The sequence below is a fragment of the Cynocephalus volans genome, chromosome 8 (assembly GCF_027409185.1).
Source record: "Cynocephalus volans isolate mCynVol1 chromosome 8, mCynVol1.pri, whole genome shotgun sequence".
Lineage (NCBI taxonomy): Eukaryota > Metazoa > Chordata > Mammalia > Dermoptera > Cynocephalidae > Cynocephalus > Cynocephalus volans.
Window position 1 is genome coordinate 2472227 of NC_084467.1, and position 25785 is coordinate 2498011.

At 61.9% G+C, this 25785-nt stretch overlaps 1 protein-coding gene across 3 annotated transcripts in view; it reads left to right on the plus strand.

Annotated features, from left to right (window-relative positions):
* Window positions 1-25785, plus strand: part of TP73 (tumor protein p73) — a 75401-nt gene that overhangs the window by 45749 nt on the left and 3867 nt on the right. Inside the window, exons 4-13 of one of the 3 annotated variants that reach the window (XM_063104710.1) lie at window positions 5912-6154; window positions 18191-18377; window positions 18856-18989; window positions 20641-20750; window positions 21159-21301; window positions 21615-21703; window positions 22524-22648; window positions 23225-23373; window positions 24031-24169; window positions 24599-24692. In XM_063104710.1, coding sequence (XP_062960780.1) covers window positions 5912-6154; window positions 18191-18377; window positions 18856-18989; window positions 20641-20750; window positions 21159-21301; window positions 21615-21703; window positions 22524-22648; window positions 23225-23373; window positions 24031-24169; window positions 24599-24692 — 1413 coding nt within the window. The remainder of the gene's footprint in view (window positions 1-5911; window positions 6155-18190; window positions 18378-18855; window positions 18990-20640; window positions 20751-21158; window positions 21302-21614; window positions 21704-22523; window positions 22649-23224; window positions 23374-24030; window positions 24170-24598; window positions 24693-25785) is intronic. The other 2 variants (XM_063104711.1, XM_063104712.1) reach the window with 2 other exon arrangements.

A 25785-nucleotide genomic window follows, 5' to 3' on the forward strand; every position in this document is an offset into this window, starting at 1 on the left:
TGATCCCCACAGCGATCCTACAGAGTGTACATTGATTTTATCTCCCTCTGCAGATGAGAAAACCCAGGCCCAGAAGGTGGAGCCGAGGGCTGGGTCACCCGTGGGGTGGTGCCCACCCTGGTCCTGGACAGCAGAGGCCTGGCTCCTGAGGGTGTCTGAGTGGGACATGGGGATGCCGAGGACAGACCATGGTTCCACGACTAGCCGCCCTGGGCGCCGCCTGCTGCTCACCTTGTGGGGATTCCCAGCCACCACTGTCCCCAGCTTGGCCCACAGAGAGTGCCAGAGGGCTCAGATGGGGGTGTCGGTCCAGTGGGACAGGGACTGTAGGGCTCCGGCCTCTCCCAACTCCTCTCCTCTCCTCATGGGTGGGTAGGCCGAGGAGCAGGAGGGACACTTGCCTGCCATCCTGGAGGGGGCTGGGGAGCTGGCGGCCCAGTTCCCACATGGCCTCTGCTCCCTGACCCTCCTCTCTGGGGCAAGGTCACCTGCCTGCTGCCTGCCCAGAGGCATGGTGTCTTAAACAAGACCAGGTCTGGGAACCGGGCTGGAACCTGAGCCCAGCCAAGGCAAGAGAGAGGCCCCCATTTAGGACCTCCCATTGCCCGGCCCACCGCTGACCTAGAGCACACGTGCAGCCAGGAAGGCCCCGGCAGAGTGCAGGGACGAGAGATGAGGCTACCGAGGCTGGGGGATGCACAGAGCTGACCAGACGCCCCACACACGGGCCCCCCAGAAGCTGTGTCCTGCCCACTGAATCAGAACAGTGGGCAGGACACAGATCCAGGCTCTCTGGTCTGTAAACACGCAGGAGAGGCTTCGTTGTTCGGCCTCCACTCACAACACCCCCTCCAGGTGTCCCTTTCTGACCTGCTGCCCCCAGCTCCCATCACTGGTCTCTGGATCCCCCAGAACCCTATGGAGACACCCTGTTTCCAGTGCTTGAACTGGGGCAGAAATCATCAGGCCACCCTAGGCTTCCAGCCCAAGAAGCCCCCATCCCAGGGAGCAAGGCTGTCCTGCTCTGCAGAGCCAGGGCTCACAGGGCCATCCCCGGACTTCCAGTGCCCCGGGCGGCAGGTGTGACCCCCTCGGCCCCCAGCCTGCATCCCGCTGGAGGATGGCAGGGAGCTCAGGATGCCTGTTTGCGGAGCAAACTTGGAGGGGTCAGCCTGACCCAGCAGAGGCACGAGAGGCTCCCGGGGATCGCCCTGCCCCGGACAGTGTCTGGTGTGAGATGCTGTGGATCTGAGAGGGGCCGTGCTCTCCTAGTCCCCTCGAAGAGCTCCTGCCCCCGCCACAAGGCATCGGGGGCCCCCAGGATGCCTGGGGCATGAGTGGCCTGGACGCTGGAGGGAAGGCCACCCGCTGGCTCCCCAGCTCCCGCTCGCTCAGGGCCCTCCTGCGTGCACATGTAGGTACATGTGGGCTGCCGCGGGCCGGGCGTGTCCCAATTAGCCCATTATCTTGGGAGTTCTTACTGAAAGCAAAACAAACCAAAAAAGTCCTGGTTTTGCCCGGGTTCCTCCCTACTGCCAAGTGGGTCTTGCCTTGGCTTCCGGGGTCCTCTGGCTCTGTAGGACCCTGGGGCTCTGTACAGGTCTGAGTTAGGCCTCCACCGCCTCGGCCTCGGGTCCAGCCTTCCCTTTTATTGACGGCTTGATGGGAGGCGGGAGCCAGGCCCCAGGCAGAGCCCCCAACCCAAGCAAAGAAGGAAATAGGGAGAGGAGCTCATGGGCAGAGTCCTCAGAGCCGTGTGGAAGGAAAGGCCTCTTGAGATGCCCAGGGAGGCTGGTGATGCAAAATGCCACCCAGGCTTCCTCGGCAGTGCGGTTCCAGCTGCACTCAAAGCTGCAGCTGCAAAGCCTCTGCCATCTGATGGGCACTGTGACCACAGGCGGGGTGAGCGTGTGGGGGGTGTCCCTGGGGAGGCAGGAACGGAGGAGGCACAGGACAGAATGTCCTACTGGCCCTGGGGGAGGAGAGGGCTTCAGAGGCACCTGACCACAAATTGTCACTGAGCCGAGGGCTCTGCTGGGGGAGGCTGCGTGGGGCTCTGGCCCGCCGGGGGTGAGGTGCAGGGCTTGGGGCATGTTGCACGTGGAGCGGACGTTTCTCGGCGTCTCACTGGAACTGCACTGGGGCCTGCCTGCTGGAAGGCTCCGGGTTCCCTCCTGCCCTGTTGCTGCTGGGCGCAGAGATCCTATCAGCTCTCCCCTAGGTGCAGTGACTAATTCCCTGGCACCCTCCGCACATCATTAAAGAATGTGGACAAGTTAAAATATGAACCGTGTCGTCCTGTGTCTGCTCCCTGCTTCTCCCGCGCAGGGGAGGTGCGGGCTCTTGGCTCCGCTGGCCTGGGCCGTCCTCTTGTCAGGGATGGAGCAGAGAGGGACTGAGGACCCTGTCCTCGTCTGCAGGAGAGGCCATGGCTGCACCATCCTTGTTCAGGGGGCTCAGATGAGTCCAGGAGGGTCCTGCTGCCCAGGACCCCAACCCGCTTAGGGAAGACCCTTCTGGGAGGGTCACGCTGGTCACCTGAAAGAGAGAAGAGACCATTGAGACTTGGGGGTGGCAGGCTGGGACCCAGTATTGGGGGTGGCAGGCTGGGACCCGGTATTGAGGGTGGGAGGGGCCGGCTCATGTCCGATCCTCATTCCTGAGCAGCGTTGGGGGGCGTCCTGCCGCCTGTCCCGCCCCCTTCATCACTCACAGGTCTGCTAGCTCATCCGTCTGTACGTACGTAGTCCGTCTGTCCATTCGCTCAGCAGGCCTCCTGAGCAAGCCCTCCGTAATGAGAACCGGGTCGGGATGGGTCTGTCCAGCACCGTCCTATAGACTAGAATTTGAGCCTCCTGAGTATTTTGCATGTTCTGTAGCCACATTCGAAAGGGTGAGAAGAAAATGGTGGAAATAATTTAATAATTTAATTTGTCCCAAACTGTGATTGTTTCAGCATGTGATCAATTTGAAATTACAAACGAGGTGTTTCGCATTCTTACTGTGGCCCTATGTCCTTGGAATAGGGGTGTGCTCACACCCACGGCCCTATCGGGTGGACTCACAGGACAGCAGGGGACCTTGCAGGGCTCGTGGTCCAGCACAGGAGACAGGCAGGGCCCTGCCAGAGAAGGGTCACTGAGACACTCAGACCGGTGTGTGACAGCACACGTGGGGCGTGGCCAGAGCTGGCCCCTTGGAACAGTGACCTCCGAGCTGACACCAGGCTGCTGAGAAGGACTCGTGACAAGACCGGGGGCAGAGGCATCCAGGCAGGGCCGGGAGGCCGGGCTCTGCAGCCACTGGAGGCCTCTTGGGCCTTTGTGAGGAGTCTGGGGGCTTTGGGGCAGGTCCTGCACTGTTTCAGCCAGGGCTTGGCAACCCCCCCTGCCACTCCCACAGTCACCCGCCTCTGGTGTGGGCAGCCTGGGTGGAGTTGTGCCCTCTCTGCCAGGAGCCTGTTGGCAGCTCCTTGGGGCTGGGGTTGGTGGGATCTCCGCTGCCCAGAGGCCAGGAGGCGTGGGAGGCTTGTCCTTCTACATCTTTCTCTGAGGGGGACAGCTTTCACTTCCATGTGACCCCTCACAATGGCCCAAAAGCCAGGAGAGGTGAGGACCGGGCCCCTCCCTCTGCGTGTGTGTTTTGACAGCTTTATTAAGGTAGAATTCACGTACCATACAGTTCACCCCTTTAAAGTGCACAATCCAATGGTTTTTAGCATCTGCACAGTTACGTGCAACCATCCGCAGCCGATTTCAGAACATCTTCATCACCCCAGAAAGAAATCCTGCGCCCCTTTAGCTGTCTCCTCCCCCAACCTCCCCCGGCCCCGCAGCCACGAATCCGCTTTCTGTCTCTATGGATTTGCCTGTTCTGGACGTTCTGCACAAAGTGGAGTCATCCCGTCTGTGGCCTTCTGTGTCTGGCTTCTCTCTGAGCATGATGTGTTCGCGGCTCATCCACCCTGTAGTGGGTGTTGGTGCCTGTGTGGACGTATGGCAGTTTGGTTATTTATTTGCCTGTCAGTGGACACTGGTGTCCCATGTAGGTCCTGTGGAACAAGAATTTAGGAAGGTCATGGGGAGCCCAACAAAACCAGGGAAGGAGGCCTTGGCTGTGTCGGCGAGGTAGGCAGGGTCTGCCCTGCAGGGGGGTCCTGTCCCGCTGGTGGTGGCCCCCGGGGTTTACAGCCCACACAGCTTCAGCAGAAGCCAAGGCCCTCGCAGCTGAGCCCGTGTGGCGGTCCCTGCACTGAGCCCTGCTGTGGGGTATGATCCACTCTGGGTGGCAGTAGGTTGATCCCAGGCTGGAGCATTCAAGGACAGCACCTGACTGGCCTCAGGAGGCCTCGGCAGTAGTGGTGATGGCAGTGACAAGAATGAGCCACCTGTCACCCTGCCCCTCCAGCTTCACCTGGAGGAGGTTCCTCCATGCTGGGCAGCCTTCAGCAGAGGACTGTCCCCTGACTTGCCTGGCCTCTGTTTCCATCAGATGCATAGCATGGTTGTGGTCTTGGACAGCTGGAGCACCCCGAGGGCAGGGAGGTACCCCTGCTCTTGCTGCTCATCTCTGCCCCTGTCCGCCCCTTCCCCCGAGGTTTCAGTTCACAGTCTCTGTCATCCCTGGGGTTCTCGGCTCGCTGCCTGCTGACCACCAGTCTCCTGTATCACTGCCAGGGCTGCTGTATCACTGGAGCAAATCCTTTTCCCTGCTTCATGCCTCAGTTTCTTCATCTGAAAGACAGGGACAATAGCAGTGCCCACTTCGGGTCTGAAGCGGGGACTAAATGGGTTTGTGTGCATTGAACCCGGGAACGTCCCTGGCACAGAGAAAGCTCTATTTAGGCGTCTGCGATTAGACGTCCACTCTGGCCAGCCTTTGTGTATTGTCCTCCAAAACCTGCCTCGTGCTTGAAGCCTCCAGATTTGGTAGGGGGTGGTTTTCCTCGGCGGCCCTCTAGGTGAGATCTGCTCTGCCCTAGATTGCAGACACTGAAGTGTGGGACCCCATCCCCTCCCTTGGCCCAGGACTCCATGGAGGGTGACCCAGGGACACACCCACTGGAGTTCCTGCTCCTCGGGAGTGTGGTCCTGGGGAGGGGCTGGGCTGCCAGGACCCTAGAGAGGGGCCTGAGAGATTGCATCCAGCCAGAGAACTCTGCCAGCAGGAGGGCTGGGGTGCGGCTGCTGACCCCACCTGGGGCTTCTCTGGCCCCTGAGTGGGGAGCAGCCATTCTAATGGCGATGAGCTTAAAGAAGCCTTTTAAGGGCGGTGATCTGGGCCCCCGGGGACCAGTGGGGAAACGTGGCTCAGCTGCTGATGTGTACCCCGACCCTGTCCCACCACCTAGACAGCTGGACTTAGGGGCCAACTCTAGTCCCCCAGGGCCTCCCAGGCACCTCATGCACCAGGCCCGGGTGTGCCCGCCCTGTGCCCCACCCCCCTCCCCCACTGCCTGGCTCCCTGGAGCTGGGGTCTCCCCTCTTTGAGCTGTAACGGGGCTGAGGGGTAAGAAGGATGTCCAGACCTTCACGCTGCCCCTGGAGAGCTCAGCGGAGCTCGTGTGGGTGTCAAGGACTGGGAGTCCCCCACGGGACAGCTCCCCTCCAGGTGTGCAGACTTGACTCCACCTTGTCAAAGGCTGGGTGGATCCCCAGAAACCCTGGCACCCGGGGAGGCTGATGGAGAGGGAGGCGAGGTGAATATGTCAGTTTATCCCAGCACAAGTAGTGGCCTGTTGGGGTGGGGGGGGACCCGAGGAAATATTTGGGATGACTGGAGCTGGCTGGCCCTTTAAGGCTCCTGTAACAGGACACCTCCCAGAACGGGACGGGATGGGACGGGGCTGAGGCTTCCTCCCTCCAGCCCACTGTGTGTGTTTCTCCCTCCCTCCTCCCATCCGGCGCGCCAGGCCCAGTTCAATCTGCTCAGCAGCTCCATGGACCAGATGAACAGCCGCGCGGCCTCGGCCAGCCCCTACGCCCCGGAGCACGCGGCCAGCGTGCCCACCCACTCGCCTTACGCGCAACCCAGCTCCACCTTCGACGCCATGTCCCCAGCACCTGTCATCCCCTCCAACACGGACTACCCCGGCCCCCACCACTTTGAGGTCACTTTCCAACAGTCGAGCACGGCCAAGTCGGCCACCTGGACGGTAAGTTGTCCCCTGCTTGCAGAGGGCATCTGGCGGGTTGCGGGCTGGGGGGAGTGGCTGCATCCTGGGCAATTAGGGAGGGCCGAGCATGCTCTGCTGTCCACATGTGGTTCCCACCTGGCCCTGGCCGGGAGGAGCATTGGGCAGGAGGCGGGTCTTGGGGCTGGGCAGTCTGGGTGTGCCCACCCCTCAGGTGAACGGTCATAGCCGACCAGCCTCCTGCAAGCCCCCAGAGGGGACGGATGTGGCCCCGCCAGTGAGGTCCACAGGGCAGGGGCAGGCTGTCTCTGCCAAGATTCTCTGGCCAGCTTCCCTGCACTCACTTGGAAGCTCTGGTTTGAAATCCTATCCCAGGCAGGGGCAGGGCGCTGTGCTGCTGAGGCTCTTCTGAGCCTGGCCCTGGGATCCACAGAAGCCGCCTCCTCCAGGCAGCAAGGGGTGTCTGCTGGTTGGTTGATGTGGGTTTTGCCTGCACTGAGTCTGGGGTGTCATCTCTGAGCATCAGGGTGTGACAGGGAAGTCAGGAGCAGAAGCACAACTGAAGACTCAGGTACTTGATGCGGTACCCCTGGGACAGTCTAGCCTATAGTGGGGATTTTGCCAACTTTGATAACATCCCACATGCATGTGGCCACTAACTGTGCACCGGGCACTGTGCTGACTTCTGTGAGTTTAGTTAACTCTTGCAACCACCCAGCAGCCTACAAGGTCGCACCTATTATTGTTCCCATTTTACAGCCAAAGAAGCTGTGGCACAGGGAGGGAAACTAGCTCGCTCAGAGTCATGCAAGTAGTAAGTGGGATGCTGGAGTGGGAGCCCCGTGGCCAGCCCAGTCTGTGTTTCTAACCACTGAGCAGCCCTGCCCATACTTCTGCCAGAAAGGAAGGGGCTACCAAAAGGCATAGGGCAGAGGCCGTGGGGACTCTTGCCCAGGAGTATAGGGCACAGATCATGGGCAGGAAGAGCAGCTCAAGGGCCTTCCAAGGAGTGTGAGCCACCCCAGCTCCCGTGGGGGGCTGCAGGAGGTGTGCCCAGCCAGTCCCAGCACCTCGGGAGAGCCGAGCACGCCCCGCTCGGGTGGGAAGCCCAGCAGGTCTGTCCACGGGACAGCATCCCCTGCCCCCGACAGGCTCCAACTGTACTGGAAGTGGGACCCCTGGAGCAGAGAAGTCCATGCAGAGTGGCTGTGTTCCCAATCTCTGTGGAGCCCTGAACAGGGGCCCCCCCAAGGCTCCTTCCTTTCAGAACCGGGTCTCATGGTTCCCACAGCCCTTCTGGCCACAGCTGCTGTTTCCCCAGCTCCTGGGGCGGGGCGGACGGCATGGCAGAGCCTGAGGTAGCTCCGGTCGGGCTCTGCAGTGGCTGGGGATGGTCCTGCATGGCTAGTCTGCGGTCTGGGTTCCAGGCCACGGCCCCCTGCGGGTGTTTCTGGCCCTTACTCAGCGCGGGGTCCCCCGGCTGCTGGCCCAGGGCCGTGTGAAGGCTCAGCCAGGACTCCTGGGGCTCCAATGGGCAGATGACTGTGGCACCTCATCCAGGGCTCTCCACCCGAGTACCTGTGCGGTCCCCAGCACAGAGCTTAGCGCGAGGCAGGAGCCGGGCTGTTGTCTTTATTACTCTGAGGGTGGTGCTGGTGATGGGGTGCTATGGAGCCTGGTCCTCCTGAATGAGATGGTTCTGCAGGAGCTGCACCTGCTGAGGTTTTCTCTGTATCTATTACCTGTGGGGGTAGGCGACCAAGACATCCCTCCACCGCAGCTTGGGGGTCCAGCTGGGTAACCTGAAGCCAGGTCAAGAGACCCCCCCACACCAGGCGTCCTATGCCTGCACACCTACAGTGACAGGCGGCTCACTACCACTCCTCTTCCATGTTCACACTTGTCCCCTCAGTCCTTTCTTTCCCCTCTAAGGGGGCGGGAGGGTTCGGCCCCTCCCACACTGCCATTCTGTTCTCAGGATCTGCGTTGCTGGGTCTCTGGAGCAGTATTTCCTTGGAGTCCTGACAGGCAGCTGGTGGGAGCCCTGTCTCTCTTCCCCACGTGCTGGAGGGGTCTCTGCAGTGCCGGGAGGGCTTGGAGCAGCTCAGATCGTCTGAGCTGGTCCTCAGGAAGGGACAGGAGCTGCCCCCTCTGCTGGCTGCCTCCCTGTACCTGGGGACCTCCGCCACCCCTCTGCTAGGTGTGTGGCATCAGGTTTCAGGGGACACACGGTTTGGTCTCAACTGCCCTGCCCTAAGTGGCCCCATGGGGTGGTCTGCTCAGGACTCAGACAGCCCCAGCTGGCAAACCACACCAGGCGTGCTGCCTCCCTGCCGAGCCCTCTCGAAGCCCCAGCAGAGCTGAGCTGCAGAGGAGGACCCCGCGCCACGCTCCCCCTCCGAGCCCTGCCAATACAGGGGGTGGAGGTGGGACAAACATCGATAATGAGATTTTTGGCACCTTGGCCCCCTGGGAGCAGACCCCCGAGTGCTTGTCTCCTTGCCCAGGGAGGGGCGGGCAGGCGGCCGCTGGCGGTGCGGGATGGGGTGCTGGGCTGCCCAGCTGCTCTCAGCTCTTGGGGTCCGGCTGTGCGGGCGCTGCCCAGACGCGCTGCTGCGCCTCAGCACTGGCCCCCTCAGCCCCGCCACGCCAGCCGGCTGGTAACTGATAGATAATTCCTATTTGCTCAAGTACAATTCCACGCTGGCCGCTGCGTTCCTTCCCCTCCCCGATCAGGAAAAACGCCCTCTCCCGCCCCCAAGTGACCACTGCTGTTAATGGGGTCTCTGGCCTCTGCTCCACTGAGGCCCACTGTGGGTCTCCCCAGCCCCGGGTGGTCCATCTGCCCTGACCAGCTTTTCTCAGACCCCAGATCTTCTTGAGCACTGGGGGGTCTGGAGCCTTCAGCTCACAGGCTTGCTGTGCATGTCACACATAGACACAGGCACCCCCACATGTGCACACGCAAACACGTACACGTGATGCACACACACAGGTCTCTACCCAGCGTTCTGACAACCCCAGACCCCCCACAGAAAGCCAGAAGGAGGCGGCGGGTTGCGGGTAACTAAGCAGCCAGAGAAGGGATTTGTGTTTGTCTCTGAGATCGTAAACCAGTGACCAGTGACCAGGCAAGGCTGCAGGGGGTGGGTGGGACACTGCTCTGCGGGATGGCGTACAGCCGAGCCACTGAGCCACCACGCTGCTTCTCCCCCTCTCTGCCCCTCAGTGTCCCATCTTAAAGGGGAGGAAGCCTGCCAGTCGCGGTGGGGACACACCTGTTCTCAGAACAGGGCCTGGTGCCTGGGGACCACCCCGCTGACATTTGCCATTTGCAAGTCAAGTCGTCCTGGCTGAGGCTTATCACATTTCAGAACCCACTGGGGACTTGAGGAGAGATGGGCACTGCGAAAGATCACGGTTGTAAGGGAGGGCCTGGCACCTGGTGGACAGGGACAGTTGGGTGGACAGATGGAATGGGTGGACAGGTGGACAGGTGCAGCCTGTGCCAATGCTGGTGACACCTGTTGCCTTTGTCCCAGTTTTACACCCTTCCAAGGACAGTGTGGTGCTCGGAGCACCCCCAGTGCTCTCTGCAGGGCCTGATAGCCATGCCTGTACTAGGACCCCCCACTGGTTGGCAGTGGTGGGGAAAGCTGTTTCCCAAGAGTCCTTCCAAGCTGAGAGGAAGAACCAGAGTGACTTCCTTTACCCAAGACAATGGGCATCTGGACACTGTGAGGCCGTGAGGCTCAACTGCCTCCTGCCCCCAGTGTGGCCTTGCCAGTGGAGGGGGCTGTCCTCTACGTTTGGGATGTTTGGGGACAGGGCTCTGAGGTTATGCAAAAAGGCTTTGTGTGGTTAGAAGCCCGGGCCCAGTGTGGCATCTGTGGGCACCTGGAGGCAGTTGTCATGAGGCAGGATGGGGAGGGTATGTGCAGGTGCGATGGCACGGCTGCGCCAGGAGCCCTTGAACAGACAGATGGCTGGACACAGCCCCTGAGTGACCCCAGCTGCCCTCAGACTCGGTGTGTGCATGCACCCGTCCATCGGGGGGCAAGCTGGCACCACGTGCTATGCAGGCCCCTGCCCCCAGGAGGAGCATGTGGAAAGCGGGCCAAGGAGGCACAAAGGCTCTCCGAGGGATTCCTGGGGAGAACGGGGCTGAGTCAACCCTGATGGATTCGGGAGAAAACTTTCCAGCCCCTCGGAGGTTTGCAGGCAGGAGAATAACAGCGGAGGTGTCCCAACACGATCGCGGTATCACTTGCGTTATCCTAAAAGTTTATGGAATGCACACATGGAATTAATACCTTTTACTGGCTCCGGAAGCAACCATGCATAGTTAAAGCCGAGGGAAGAATTCTAACAGTGTTTGCTGTGGAGACGAGACGTGGGTCATTAGGGGAAACAGGACTTAGGGAAAAATCGCAGCAATTGCTGGTGCTGTGCGCGGCTCACAGGGGGAGCTTCCCGGGGCTACTGGATGAGAGGGGTGGTCTCTTCTCGCCAATCTACCAAGCAGCTGGAAGAGCCCCTGGCCGTGTCCCCATGAGCAGCCTTCTCCCCCAACCCTGCCCACTGCTCCCAGCTCTGTGGGGAGGATCCTGGGGGGCCCTTGGGGACACCAGGTGAACCAATAGCCAGGAGGGGCTGACCCCTTAGAGGTCCACCTGCCTGTCCCTGGGGGAGAGAGCCGGAGGGGATGCAGATTGTGACTTGGCCCCCAGTGAGCTCTTCTGTCACAGTTGGTCAGTGAGTAAAATCGTGGCCAGCTGGTGGAGAGTCCCGCCCATGGGCTTTCACTACCTGCTTTTTATTGACACATGACAATTCCTCAAGAATACTTTATAATTAGAAGGCTCAGGGCTGACCATTCTCAGAGGTCCAGTCAGGTGGGCTGGCCCTGCACACAGGCCACACATGCATTCAGCAGCCTGGCCTGGCCCTGACCCCTCCACTCCCCCAGTTGCATGAGCCCCACTTTACTGGTGGGGAAAAGAGACTGCAGGGGAGGGCCCACCCCAGGCTTCTCCTGCACCATGCCAAGATGGGGTCCTGGGTGACCTTGAGTCCTGTGGGACTCTGGGCAAGGTGAGGGTTGCAGCTGAGCAGTGAATTGGAGACTTGCTTTACAGCCTGGTGGGCTTCTGCCAGGGCCAGGGGTTGGCGGTGGGATTTTCTCAGATGCCAAACTTGGAAGCCAAGTTCAGTGCATGGATGGACGATGCCAGAATCTGCCGGCATGGCCCCGGAGGTCCAGCCCCTGCCTCCGGTGGAGAAGCCCCTCAGCCTCCTCCAGCCGTACTGTCCTGTTCTGAGGAGTCTCAGGCAGGGGAGGAGCAGACAATTTTAGGGTGTCAGAGCTAGAAAGGGAAGTGCTCACCGCACGTGGGCAGGAAGAGGCTCAGGGTGGCGCCGAGGCTGGCGATCACAAGCCCAGGGTTATGATGGGGCCACAGGGCAGTACAATGTGTTTTAGTGCAGAAGAGCCGTTTGAGAAAGTTAACAGCACTCTGGGCTGTGGTGAAGAAGCTCAGAGGTCTATCAGGATAACCGCTCAGTGGCCCAAAGCCCAGGGTCACCCCAGGGATGGCAGAGCTGCCGCCTCCACTCCAGCAGCGCCACCTGGAGCAAGGCAGCCCATCTCCTTGTGCCTGGAGTTGGGGAGGCACCTCTCTCTGCAGGGGGCAGTGAGATATTCAGACACCCAAACTCTCCCAGCCCCAGACACTTCACTGGGTATTTACAAGGTTCAGTGAAAACTTAGATCCCAGCCGACTATTGCCTTAAAAGCTAAGAAATGGCCACCCGCACGTGTCCACAGCCCGCCTCCTCCTCCCAGCTCCTCCCAGCCGCCTCCAGCGGGTGCTGGTTCCACTCCAGGCCCTGGCCCTGAGGGGCAGAGCTGGCTCCTCTGTGCCTGGTGCGCCAGACCAGCGTCAGTGTCCAGAGTGGCATGCCACAGCTGGGGGCTCCCCGGAGTGTCCTGGGTGCAGAAGATGCACGCTGCCCCAGGCGCCCTTCCATTTGCCGTGGCTGGCAGGGCCAGCCCTAAAGGCCTTGATTCATCCTGGCTTCCTGTCGCAGCCACAGGTCAGGGTGTGTGTGGGAGGGGGCTTCTCCCTCCGGCAGCCAAGGAGCCCTGTCTGTGGTGAGCAGAGTGGGCCATTGCCAGCCTCCTGGCTCTGCCCGGGCCGGGCAGTTAGTGGCCTGGCCCCCAGACCTGCCCACTGGGTCATCACCAGAGCACTTTCTCCATGAGACCAGAGGCCGGAGGAGAGCCCTGCTGTGGGGGCTGCCCACTGCAGGCGTCCTTCTCTGGGCATCCAGGGAAGACAGGCACAAGCTGTCCAGCTGGCAGAGTCAGACACCAAGCTGGTGGGCAGAGGAGCCATGTCTGGACCCGGCTGGGAGGCAGAGGCTGGAGGCTGGAGTCCCCCACCCAGACCAGCTGCCCCCTGGCCAGCTGCTTGGAAGCCCTCGATCACAAGATGGCCTGTCCCCCTGCCTGTTGGTCCCCTTGCCCCTGAGGGGCCTGAGCCCACCCCAGTGGGCAGAAGCATGTGTCCCTCCTGGCACCCGTGTCTTGCTTTGTCCACCTGAATGCCTCTGTGCTACACGGTCTTTATGGAACCCAGAGATTTAAGGCCAGTATGTCGGGACCCTGATCTCGGGTCCCAGGCGCCAAATCAAGCCTGGTGGTGGCAAAAGGCAGGAGATAGAGCTTTGGAGGTCAGCCAGCCAGGTGCTGGTCCACTCTGGCTTAGCTGGGAGCTTTTGGAAACAAAGCTCTGGTTCACTAAAACAGGGTAGCAGGCCCTGGGGGGGCCATGTGAGGGCCGGCACAGAGCAGGTGCCAGTGAGTGATGGCTGCAAGGGTGGAGCCGGGAGCGCTGTTGAGAAGGCAGCATAACTGCACCCCTTCAGGGGGGTGGCTTCTGTCTCCCCAGGTCTCCATGCCAGCAGAGGCAGATCCCTTAGCCAAACATTGCCTCCTGGCTTCCCCCGGACCCACCAGGCCTGCTCCCTCTCCTTAGCGTGGCCCTTGTCTCCCGCTGGCCAGGCTTCTGGTGTGGGCCTCAGCTGCAGACCCAGAGGGCCATTGGGCCTTCACTCTGCACAGGGAACTCTGCCTCGCTCAGCACACACCTGCTTCCCTCCCCACCCCCGATCTGGGCCCAGGACAGAAGCCACAGGAGGTAGCCACACATGGGACACAGGACCAAGCAGACTCAGGCCTTGTGGTCTGGGGGCCCCCTGGCTCCTGGGCCTCTCCCGAAGAGGGTGCATTCAGCGTCTCCCAGGGTGAGGCACTTCCAGGCCCTGAGAGTCCCCCATATGGCTCCTGCTCACCTGCTTGGGACCTGGCTCAAGGTCATGGTGAGGCAGGCTGCCTGGCTCACGAGGGGTCTCCCACCTAGCCCCAGGCCCGCCTCTCCCTCGTGGGCAGTTTCTTGTCCACAGCCTCTGGGACTCTCTGAGCCAGTGGTGAGGGCTGAGGATCACTTAGCATCTGCAAAGTGTGTTTGTGCCTCTGGTTTTTCATCCTCTGGGCGCCTAGTCAGGGCTATCCCGATCCCCCAGCCAAGAGCTGTCGAGGCATCACAGCAGCCTCCCTTATTATGCACTCTGCTGGCTGGGCACAGCGAGACCCCAGCGCTCCCCAGGGCCTCCCACCACCTGGCCTGTGGCTGTGGGTATCCTCGTTCGTGGACCTTCACTGCCTTTTGGCCATGGAAGCTGCAGCTTGACACTAGGTGCTCTGAACAGGTTGAGGTGATTGTCACATGTGCCCCCTACCCCCTCCAGGCTGGTGGCTTCCCTGGGGCAGGGACCAGCCCTCCTGGTATCCTACAGGCCTCCCTGACGCCTGTCAGAGCCCACCCCATGACCCCCGCAGCACTCTGCTGCACGATGAATGGGTGAGGACAGCAGTGAAATTGTGCACAAGACAGGCTGCGAGGCCCCTGTGAAGGGGATTCTGCCAGAGTGGGCCCTAGGACTCATGTCATGCAAGGAGACCCCTCCTCACCTGGAAGGAGAAAGTGACGGGGGGTCCACAACCCAGGGGCTGTTGGCCTGGGCTCCTGTGTGAGTTTCAGGGGATCGAGTCCATCAATTTCATGCCAAGTGTTCTTTTCCAGGGGGAGAGAGGGTCTGTGGCCTTGGAGGGTGGGGAGCTCAAATGGGTCTGTACCCAAGTAAGGAGAGAAATGTGACTCTAAACACACATGCACACACACGCTCACATGCACACGCATGCATGGAAAGTGGATAAAAGTGGGCTATAAAAAAAATCATTTGAAAAATAAAAGCCCCCACTGCAGGCCCCATCTTCCAGAATCTGTTGTAACAGATTCACCCAAGCTGGTTAACGGTATTTGCGGTTTGCAAGATGCTACACGTCCCAGGAAAATGACAGACAAGTTATTATCACCTCTCCACTGTCCTCCTGCCCAAACCTGCCCGTGCCGGGCACCCAGCTGCCGGGAGCGGGCGCAGGAAATTAACAGCCCCGTGCCGCGCCCACCCCCCACCCGCCCTCTCACCCATCACCCCCATGCCAGCCCTGTCAGGCCCTGGGCTCCCAGCCAGGCCGGGTCCAGCTTGGACTGGGGTGGAGGAGGAGGGGTCGGAGGAGAGCAGCCGGGTGGTGGGAGGCACAGGCGCACACCAGTGTTTGGGCAAAGCGTTTCCTGCAAGCACGCCGGAATACACGCACCCGCGCGGGCAAGTCTGGACGGCCCTGTGTCAACAGCCGAAGATAAATAAGATTTTATCAGCTCGGAATCTGTTGAAACACATCCATCTAGCGGTTCCAGGGAAGGCGAGGCAGGAGGGAGGGAGGCGGGAGAGGGGAGCATCTCCATGTGACCTTTTCTGTAGAGTCCCCCTCCTCCCGCCCAGGTGTCCTCAGTGCCAAATCCATGGCGAGGCCTGGAGCCCAGGTCTTTCAGAGGAGGACGAGGGGTAGGAGCTGGGGGGAGCGCTCACGCCCTCCTGGGCTCAGGCGCAGGAAGGACGGGAAGGACTTGGATCTTCCAGGGCTCCTTCCCCTCTTGTGGCCACCTGTGTCACACCTGATGCTACGAGGTGTGGGGAAGCCACAGGCATCCCTCCCCAAGGTTGTCCGACTCAGACCAGGGTGGGGGGGTGGCAGGTGTATGTGTCCTGAAGGCCACATGAGCACTGTTAGGGACACCCCTGTCCTAACAGCGTGGGGCCAGGCCCAGAGTCCAGAGGGGAGGAGGGGCGCTCGTGTCGCCCTAGGGCCGTGGTCCCCTCGCTGTCCGCCCTGGGGCCTGGGCCTCCCTCCGCAGCTCACTGCCGTGTGGGCGTCCGGGCCGCCGCCGCCCGCGCCGGTACCAGGGACAGCTCCCGGCGCGCGCGAGCTCCTCCCCCGGGCGTGTCGTTCCCTGCGCGCCCCCCGCCCAGGCCCCGCCGCCCGCCCGGGCCGCCTGCCCTTCGCTTTCCGCGGGACCTCCTGGGGACCCGGGAGTGCAGACGCGACGGTGGACACGCGCTGGGCGCCCACCCCCTCCCGGGGCCGCGGGGGCTGCGTCCGCCTCGCTCCCCAGCCCGGGGACGCGCCTCTGCACGGCTTCCAGAGGGGGCCTGGGCCTCGGTCGGGCGCTGTCCTGAGGCCTCGGTCTGCCAGTCTGTGGAATGGGCGCGCGGCTAATGCTGCGGCCCTGGCAGGTGGGAGCTGAGGGGTCCGGAGACCGGCGGCCAGTGGGGCTGGGCTGGGGCGGGACCCCACAGTGAAGGACCACAGTGATCGATCGGGCAGAGGGCCTTGAAGCCGCGTGGCACTGTTGGGGGCTGTCAGGGAGCGCGGGGGCTGCCTCCAGCTGCACACGTCCAATGCTGCACGTGACCAATGAGAGAAGAGGGGGCTGGAGCCGGTCCTCCACCTTCCTCCAGGTACCTGGATTCCAGGGGGACGTGTGTTCTGCACACAGAAGGCGCTCCATAAGAGCCCAGCAAGGGTAGCTCACCACGCAGGCTGTCACGGGCCTCAGAGAAGCCTGGAAACCTCCTTTCCAACTGCTGGCCCCGTGCCCCTCTCACCTGCCCAGGGCACTGGCACAGAGAGGAGCCTGCCACCACCTGGCCCACCTGGCCCCTCCTCCTTCTGTCCCCAGCCAGCACAGACGGAGACCGTACTGTAGTGCGCCTGCTTGAGGCAGGGCCTTTATCCAAGAAACCAGAGCCCAGACACAGGCCACTCAGAGGTCAGGTGAAGAGCCGCACCCGAGTCTCCTGGGGTTCTGAATCTCTGAGGATTCAAGCTGTGTACAGTTCCCACATGCCCCAGGGGCAGGGTGACCAGCTTATCCCGCAAAGTGATGCTTTGGGGAGTGAAGGGGCAGCATTTATGATGATAGAGACCGTGCACACTCGCAGCCACCCTCAGGGAAGTAAGACTGAACCCCACAACAGAAAGGAGACTGTTGTCCTCCCCAGGTGGCCCTGAGCCTGTCCCTGCAGTCACCAAGGGCGGTGACCACAGGGGTGTTTTCTGCTTTTCTGCATAGTGCCTAGTCCACCTGCAGGGCTGTGCATGACAATTCTCTCATGCATTTTCACAGGACCGGGGGCTTGCTGCCTCACCTGAGTGCTGTGCCCACGTGGGGGTGGCACGCAGCGCTGGCGTCCCTCCCTGCCTTCTCCCTTCCTCTCTCTCTGAGTGCTGGCCCCTGCAGAGGGTGCATGCAGTTCTTGCAAACCCACTGAGGGGGGACCTCACATTGGCCGGGGTCAGGGTGTCAGGGCACCCACCTTCCTTGGCAAAGGAAAGGCTCTGGATGGGTGGACTGAGACCTGCTCCTTCCCTGGTTCTGCCAGCACCTTCCTGCCTTGGGACTCAGTTTCCCGGGCTGGACCATGGTGGAGTGTGATGGGGCGTTTTCCAGGCACTTGTGGCTGGGGTAACTAATGAGTTGTTGGGGACTGGTGGAGGGCACAGGGGACATGGGGGACAGGAATTGTCTTCTGATTCTGAGACTGGGAAATGTTCCTCAGTGTCCCTGGGGCAAGAGGGCGTGAGGAGTCCCCAGCTGTTCCCCAGGAGCCAGATGCTGGGGGAATCAGCCAGCTTGGGGACAGTGGATGCTTCTGTGATGTCCTCCGCTGGGTCACTTTTAGGACTCGTGAGAGAGCTGGTGTGGATCCTCAGATAAGCAACCGGGAGCACGCTGGAGGTCCCTGCAGGTGGTCATCTGGAAGGGTGTGATCCGATCCTCTCTGGGGCAGGATCTACCTCTGCCCTGGGTGGACCTCTTGTCCCCTTAGGTTCTGGGCTGATGATACTGGGGCTGTGTGGTCACAGGCACCCCCCCTAACCCACAGTGGCCCAGACCAAACCGCAGAGCTTGGCTGCTCAAATTCAATGGCTCTAGTTGGGGAAAGGGTGTCAGAGTCCCCAGGGTTGCCCAGGCCAGCATGCGAGGCCTTCGCACCGATCCAGGGAGTTCACCACTGACGCTTGAATGTGCAAGGGCACTGGGCCCATCTGCAAATTATACAGTTCCTCTGTCCAAATTCCAGAAAAGCCTAACTCTGGGCTTTTAGAAACAGACTTGATGCCACAAACCCACCTCTTCAAGCCACTGCAGCTGGGGGTCCTAGGGTTCACATGGGAAAGCAGGCATGACTCAGGCAGACCCAGCTCCCAGCCCCCATCCCTGTCCCCACTCCCCAGCAGCTCCTTCCTGCTTTCCTGGCCTCTACTGTCCTCATCCATAAAATGTACTCAATGGCCGCGTCCTCTGCAGTGAGCACAGAAACAGTGTCTCTGCCTGGCTGCCACAGGCACTCTAACAGCGCCTGCCACTGAGCCCACATCGCCCAGGTGGTTGCCAAACAGGTGCCAGGTCAGATGTGCCTGCACCCATGCTCTGACAGAAGGAAGCCTGAGGAATTCAGCAGACGGGGTGCACGTGGGTGGTCCTCATTACTCGGCTTGAGGAAGGGGCTCCCATGGGGAGGACGGCAGTCTCAGCAGGGGTGCAGCGTGGGCGAGGTCTTAGCCTGGCTCCCCATCCCCTCCAGTACTCCCCGCTGTTGAAGAAACTCTACTGCCAAATCGCCAAGACATGCCCCATCCAGATCAAGGTGTCCACACCGCCACCTCCAGGCACCGCTATCCGGGCCATGCCTGTCTACAAGAAGGCAGAGCACGTGACCGACATTGTGAAGCGCTGCCCCAACCATGAGCTCGGAAGGGACTTCAACGAAGGTGAGGGCCCCACCAGCCCCCCAGGCCATGGTGGCACCATGCTCAGCTGCCTGGGTGCCACAGTGGGACAGGGAGAGCTGGCTTGGGCTGTGAGTGGGGGCTGCTAGCGTGGCCTCAGCCATCCCCTCCCCAGGGTGCTCCCTCGGGGCCTCATTTCCTGCCACCTCTGACTGGGGCCATGGGGGCCGATGCTGCAGGGCAGGGCACGTGGTCTGGGAGGAGTCCGAGGGGCCAGATGGCTTTCGGGGGCCCAGGGAGCCTCTCTCCAGTGTGCGTGGCAAGGTCTATGGGCCACCCTGGGGTGTAAGCAGGAGAGTAAGGAAGCAGAGCCATTGGTCCATGCACCCCGGGGGGCACAAAGGCTGCCCGCCAGCCTGAGCCTCAATGGGGAGGCCGTGGGGCCAGGCATGTGATCCCCAGTCTGCTGCGATGCGCCTGCCCAGGGGTGGCTGGACTGAGGCTGGGCACCTCCCTGAAGCAGTGACCCCTCCGGCAGGACAGTCTGCCCCAGCCAGCCACCTCATCCGTGTGGAAGGCAACAACCTCTCCCAGTACGTGGATGACCCCGTCACTGGCAGACAGAGCGTCGTGGTGCCCTATGAGCCCCCGCAGGTAGGCCAGGGGCCAGGCCGGGGCACGGGGCCCCTGGAGTCAGCTGCACAGCTGGGGTACCTGGGGTAGAGCCCCCCGTCTCACTTCCCGGTGTCTCTCCAGGGGTTTCTTGCTCTGAGTTAAGTCCAGGTCCGTGGGCCTCCTTCCCCACCCACACGGGCCCTTCCCCTCCCACTTGCTGGCATCTGGTTCATGACCACCTACTGTGTGCACCACTGGCTCTGTAGTGGGGGCTCTTCAGCCCTGCCCTCCTCTGAGAGTCTCCTCCACCCACCTATCCATTCCCAACACTGGTCCCAACCTAGGGCTTCCGGATCCCGAGGCTGAGCAAGCCAGGAGGTCCCTGCCCCCTTAGGCTCTGTGGACTGGCTGAGACAGGTGGGAACTTCTATGCTGGGGACTGTGGGATCTGGAAGGGGCCCCAGGCCAGGCCGGGGTCCAGTCAGGGTCCTGCAGGAGGCTGAGCCCTGGACTCAGCAGGGAGGAGAAGGAGGCCTGGGGAGAGGAGAGAATCGCAGCGGGGCGCCCATGCAGGGGTCTGGAGGAGGGGCTGCCGGAGAGGCTGTGGGGACTGACCTTTGACCGGAAGGCAGCAGAAGGTTCTGGGGCTGACGTGGGTTCCGACTGAGGTGAAAGTCTGGCTGAAAGGGAGCAGAGGGTTTGAGAGACGTGGCAGGGCATGGGGGACGGGGTCAAGGACAGGAAGGGAGTAGGCACCAGGCTTCCCAGGGTCAGTAGGTGGGTGGCAGAAAGCCCCCCCTTTTCCTGCGCCCACTTTTGTGAGCAGGACCCCAGGCCCCCACCCCACAGTCCTCTGAGAGCAGCCTTTTACATCAGCAGGGCCAGGGCCCGGGAGGGTGTGCCCGCCCGTCTCTCCCCAGGGCTTCCCCCAACTGTCCCCGCCCCCGCCTGCCAGGGAAGCAGGCTCTCTCGCCCCCTGGTGGCGGCTGCGTGCCAGCAGTTCTGAGAAAGGCCAAGGTTTTCCCAAACCAGTGGCTGTCTTCTGTATCCTGACCCAGGGAGATCATGAAAACTGCCCATTCTGTGGTACCTGGACAGCCAGTGGTTGGTGGTGGTCAAGCGTCCTGGGTTCACATCTTGGCTGTGCCACAAACTTCCTGGGAAGAGGGAGTGTGCTGTGGGGTGGGCATGCACTGGGGACAGCCCTGGTTCCTCCCTCTGCCAGAGCAGAACCTCAAGCCCTTCTGCACAGACAAGCTCACAGCAGGCAACACACACATGTGCCACAGAGGCCTGTGCACACGTGCAGTCACATGCAGCCTCTGGGATCAACCTCCAACCTGTGTCCGGGGAAATGGTCAGGGCAGCCAGACCACAGGAGTCTGTGCTTCCTGAGAGCAGAGATCAGGGTTGAGCCCTCTCAAAACCCAGAGCCGACAGAGTGGTTGGCCCTCAGTGTACTGTATAAACAGACGACAGTTGGGTGGATGGGTGGGCCGGTGGGCGGGTGGGCGGATGGGTGGGCGGGCAGGCGGATGGGTGGGCGGGTGGATGTCAGAGAACCACAGAGCAGGGAACCTCTGTGCCTGTGCAGAGCCAGAGCCAGGCGTGGGGGCCGGGGCCTTCCACCGCAGTGGTCTGGGGCCTGTGTGCCGATGCCAAGCGCTCTCCCTGCCTCCGCTGTGTGCAGGTGGGGACCGAGTTCACCACCATCCTGTACAACTTCATGTGCAACAGCAGCTGTGTGGGGGGCATGAACCGGCGGCCTATACTCATCATCATCACCCTGGAGACCCGGGAGTGAGTCTGTGGGGCAGGTGGGGGTGAAGATGGCACAGGGACGTGGGCCAGTGCTGCTGGCAGCTTGTTGTAGAAACAGGAGGCAACGGCCAGTGACTGGCACCAGTTCCTGGGGGCAAGTTCGGGGAGGGAGCTGTGCAGGCTGTGCCGCTGGGAGGGAGGGAGCCGCTCCCCCGGGCTGCAGGGGCTGCTGGGGCAGGCTCCGGGCTTGGGAGGGAGGCAGGGGCTCCTGGGCTGGTATCTCAGAACAGCTCACCGCTAGGGGCCTGGGGCTCCCTCTGGTCCAAACACGTATGGGGCTCTCAGCCCCTGCTTCCTCGGCCCCTCAAGGCCAGTCCTGTAGGGTCCATGGTATGGGGGGGAGGGAGGGCCCCAAAGCTCACGGCTTTGGCTGTGCCCACCTGACAGTGGACAGGTATTGGGCCGCCGGTCCTTCGAGGGCCGCATCTGTGCCTGTCCCGGACGCGACCGCAAAGCTGACGAGGACCACTACCGTGAGCAGCAAGCCCTGAGCGAGAGCACCGCGAAGAATGGGGCTGCCAGCAAGCGTGGTGAGCGGGGCTTGGGCACGGGGCACGGGCGGGCAACCCCAGCCACATCACAGGACAGAGCTGGATGTGCCACCAGGGGTAGGGCGACGTGTCCCAGGGACTGAGCAGGCCTCTGAACAGCTCCTGGCCCAGAGGCCTCCCTGGCGGAGCTGGGCGAGCACAGTCCCCCTCATCCCTGAGCCTCAGGCCAAGGGCACCCAGAGGCACCGGCCCATGTGGCAGCCCTGGTTTGCCCATCGGGTGGGTTCCTCGCCCTCTGTGTGTGGCCTGCTCCTCCAGCCGGTTCATTGGCCTTCCGTGCCTGGCCTTCCAGCATTCAAGCAGAGTCCCCCTGCCATCCCTGCCCTGGGCGCCAACGTAAAGAAGAGGCGGCACGGGGACGAGGACGTGTACTACATGCATGTGAGTGTGTGCTCTCGGTGAGGCCCACGATGGCCACACCCGCCTGGTCTGCAGGGAGGAAACCCAGAGGCCACCAGGGGCAGGTGGGGGTGGCTGCAGCACTTCCTGAGAGCTGAGACCCTTGGCCGTGCTCCCTGAGAGCCAGACCAGATGGGGCCCAACCGCAGGAGGTCCCCAAATAGTGCCATTTACAATGAAGTCTCAGTGTAGACACAACATTTGGCATGGCACAGAGTCCCCCCAGGGTGGAAATGCAGTGAAAATCCTATAATCATGCAGGGGGTCAACAGGGTGGTTTAGGCCTCCCTCCCCTGGAAGGTCCTTATGTGAGCACAGCTGTGCGCGTTCTTGATGCTGTGAGTCTGGCAGGCTGTGTCACTGCAGCCCGAGTTTATATGACTGTCACGTGCATGACCACGCTAGCTGGTGAATTACATAACCCACATTTGTGATCTGATTCTCCTTCCATGATGTGAGCTTTTAATTTTCTGAGTTCTTCAATAATGAGTCCCTCATTTAAAAAAAAAAAAAAAGTGTATCTGTTGGTGGGGGAGGAAGAGGGAGCCACAGCTCAGGGGCAGGAAGGCGTGGACAGGAGACCCGCCCACCAGGTCAGGAACTCTGGTCTCACCTGCTCCTGGGGAGGAGGAAAGAAAGCCCGCGGATCCTGAGCCTTTGGGGTGCCAGGGAACCCCGAGAAAGGAGAGATGCTTTGCTGCAAGCCCAGGGCCCCCGAGGCTGTGGCTGCCCCTCCCACGGGTGTCTGGGGCCAGGCAGAGCCCCGCATGCAACAGGCAGAGTCTCTGCCTCTCGTGTTCAGGTGCGAGGCCGGCAGAACTTCGAGATCCTGATGAAGCTCAAGGAGGGTCTGGAGCTGATGGAGCTGGTACCGCAGCCGCTGGTCGACTCCTACCGGCAGCAGCAGCAGCAGCTCCTGCAGAGGCCGTGAGTCACCCTGCCCACCGCGGGCCACCTCAGGCCCCGTGTCACGCCTCAGTGCCTGGGCAGGAAGGGTGGGACAGTGTGCAGCCCGGCAGGCAGGATCCAGGTGCACAGTGCCCCTCCGGAAAGTATCACCTGCCGGGACGAGCACAGAGGGCCAGGGAAGCTCAGAGGGAAGCTTCCAGAACCTCGGGCCACCTGGAAACCCAGGGCATCACCTCCACGATGCCTCTCCCACCAACGGGCCCCATAAACGTCTGCTGAGCAGGAAGGGGAGGACGGGATGGTTGGAGTGACACCAACCCACCAAGACCAGAAGCCGAGTCCAGTGGGAGGGGCTGCCCCTGCTCCCCCAGCCCATCTGCTCCCCTGGGGAGCAGGCCCAGGGGCTATGCTTGGCCAGAGTCGTGGCCGGAGAGCCGGGTGAGGGTAAAAGCCGCTCTCAGACGTCTCTGGGAGGGGTCAGGGTCTCCGTCCGTTCCTGGCGCAGGGGCATTCTGGGCGTCTGTGGAGGGGGCCAGGTGGGGACAAGGCTGCCATCTTCCTACTCATGTGAGTCTTCATTCGCTGTCTGAGCAGGAGCCACCTGCAGCCTCCGTCCTATGGGCCCGTCCTCTCGCCCCTCAACAAGGCGCATGGGGGTGTCAGCAAGCTGCCTTCAGTCAACCAGCTGGTGGGCCAGCCTCCCCCCCACAGCTCGGCCACCGGGCCCAACCTGGGGCCCATGGGTGAGTCTGGGCAGTGGGGGCCCATGGGTGGGTCAGGGAGGTGCAAAGGGTGGGCCTGGCTCCAGACACTTGGCCACGCTCTGGACCCGCCAGCAGGAAGCTCGGCCAGGGATGGTCCACTCTGCCCATTCCTGATCCTAGGAGGATCCGTGGCTTGTGGGAGGCAGGTGGCGTGGCCAAGAACATGGACCCCACACCCCTACACCGCCTCTTGGCAGCTAAGGGAGTGTGGGGAAGGTCTTACCCTTAGAGCCTCAGTTTCCCCATCAGCAAAATGGCAATAGGAGTGCCACTCGCTCATTGTGAGGATTAAACGATGCGAGACCTCATCAGGGGCCCAGGACACCCAGGCAGCTCAACGGGGTGGAGTGTGGGTCTCCCTCCCCTGGAAGGTCCTTACGTGGGTGCAGCCGGGCATGTTCCAGATGCTGCGAGCACCACGCCCCCCCGGGTACCCTGAGTCCCCAGTGTCACAGCCCCTGGGACGCGGTGCGCGCTCAGTGCAGGCTGCGCTCACACTCAGTACCTCGGTGCCTCGTACTTGCTGTCGCCCCCTTGCCCACTGTGTGGAGCGAGAAGACGAGCCGGGCGGGCATCATGACACCAGGCTCGGGGATGGCCGGCTGTCTCTGACAGGCGACCTGCCCTCTTGCCCAGGCCCCGGGATGCTCAACAGCCACGGCCACGGCGTGCCGGCCAGCGGCGAGATGAACGGTGGCCACAGCTCCCAGTCCATGGTCTCGGGGTCGCACTGCACTCCACCGCCCCCCTACCATGCCGACCCCAGCCTTGTCAGGTACGGGGGCTGCCGCTGGACGCAGGCGTGTGCTGTCACCCTGTCTTGAACCTTGGCCTGTGTGTGGCTCCTGCCCTCGGGAGCAGTGTCTGCATGCTGCCCTGTCCTGTCCTGTGTGTTAACCTCTGTGCTACCCCGAGAACAGAGGCAGAGAGGCCTCGTGCCAGGGCTGCTGGACAGATGCTCAGGGAAACGGTTCTCTTAGAAAGCCAGGGGTCTTGGCTCACCCACCCCAGCTGAGCACATCCCTGTCTCTGAGGGAGCCACAGGTGTGCACACGCTGCGGCAGCCGGTGGGCAGTCGAGTGACCAGGAGCCGCCCCTTAGGAGGCCATTGTCACCCCAGCCAGGCCACTCCCAGCGAGGCGTGATCACACGGCCCCCGCACTCAGAAGTTAATGCTGCTTTATTTCTCAAATTCTCTCTGCAGTTTTTTAACAGGATTGGGGTGTCCAAACTGCATCGAGTATTTCACCTCCCAAGGGTTACAGAACATTTACCACCTGCAGAACCTCACGATCGAGGTAAACGCCCCGGGCGGCCCCTCCCCACGCTGGGCAGGTGCAGTCCTGAGCCCCTGCCCCACAGAGGCAGCGGTAGAGGGGCCCTGTCTGGAAGGCAAAGAGCTTTCTCTTCCTCTGGGGCGGTCACTCCTGTGGCTGGGAAATTTGGAGAATCTTCCCATGGGCAAGCAGACTTGACATCCTCAGCATCTGACTCCTGTTCTGAATCAGCTCTGAAGAGCACATCCAGCTGAGCGAGCGGTGGGCCGGCTCCGTGCCATTTACTTGGGGGAAACTGAGGCCCAGGGAAGGCGAGTGGCTGGCCCATAGCCACACAGCTCATTGTACACAAACAGCAACTGAACGTTCTGTGTCCAGAGTGCGTGGGGCTGGAAGGATCTGGGAACTGTGGCTTGTCTTTGGGTTAAAGGAGACAATGAGTGGACTAGCCCCAAGGACGTGCTTGTAGCCTGGGATGGCCTGGAACCAGTGTCCTATGAGCCATGGAAAGAGCAAGGCTTGAGAGGGCCAAGGGACACAGCAGTCAGCCCGTGATCCTGTGGGGGCTCCAGCCAGGGCCTCGGACCCCTCTGCAGTCCCTGTTGTCCAGCCAGCCAGTTAGGCCCGGTCAGAGGCCCAACCAAGCTTGTCCCCAGCCCAGGGCCGTAGGCCAGAGACAGGGTTTGTCAGAGGGAGTGGGCCAGCTGCTCAACCCACTGTCCCCGAGGTGTCCCAGCTCACTCAGGCGTGGCCAAGTCTGTGTGTTCACTAACTGCCCACCCGCACCCTGTCCCCAGTGACATGTTAACCCTCACCTCACCAGTGTGGTGCGTGTGCTTAGCATGATGCCGGGAGGGTGCTGGGTGCTTGGGGATGAGCTGGGGGTCAGCTCTCAACCAACAGGGGGACCAAGCAGCGGCCCTGCCCTGAGGCTGAGCGGCAGGAGGTCCTCCAGGCCTGTGTGGACGCCCAGGGGTTCCATCTGTCTCTGACTGTGGTCAGGGCCCAGGCCCCTTGCAGTCCTGGGAGTGGCCTCCGTGGCCTCTGTCCTCCAACGCTTCCCCCCATGTCACTTCTCAGCTCTCCTGCCACCTGACAGGGGCCCCAGGACTCT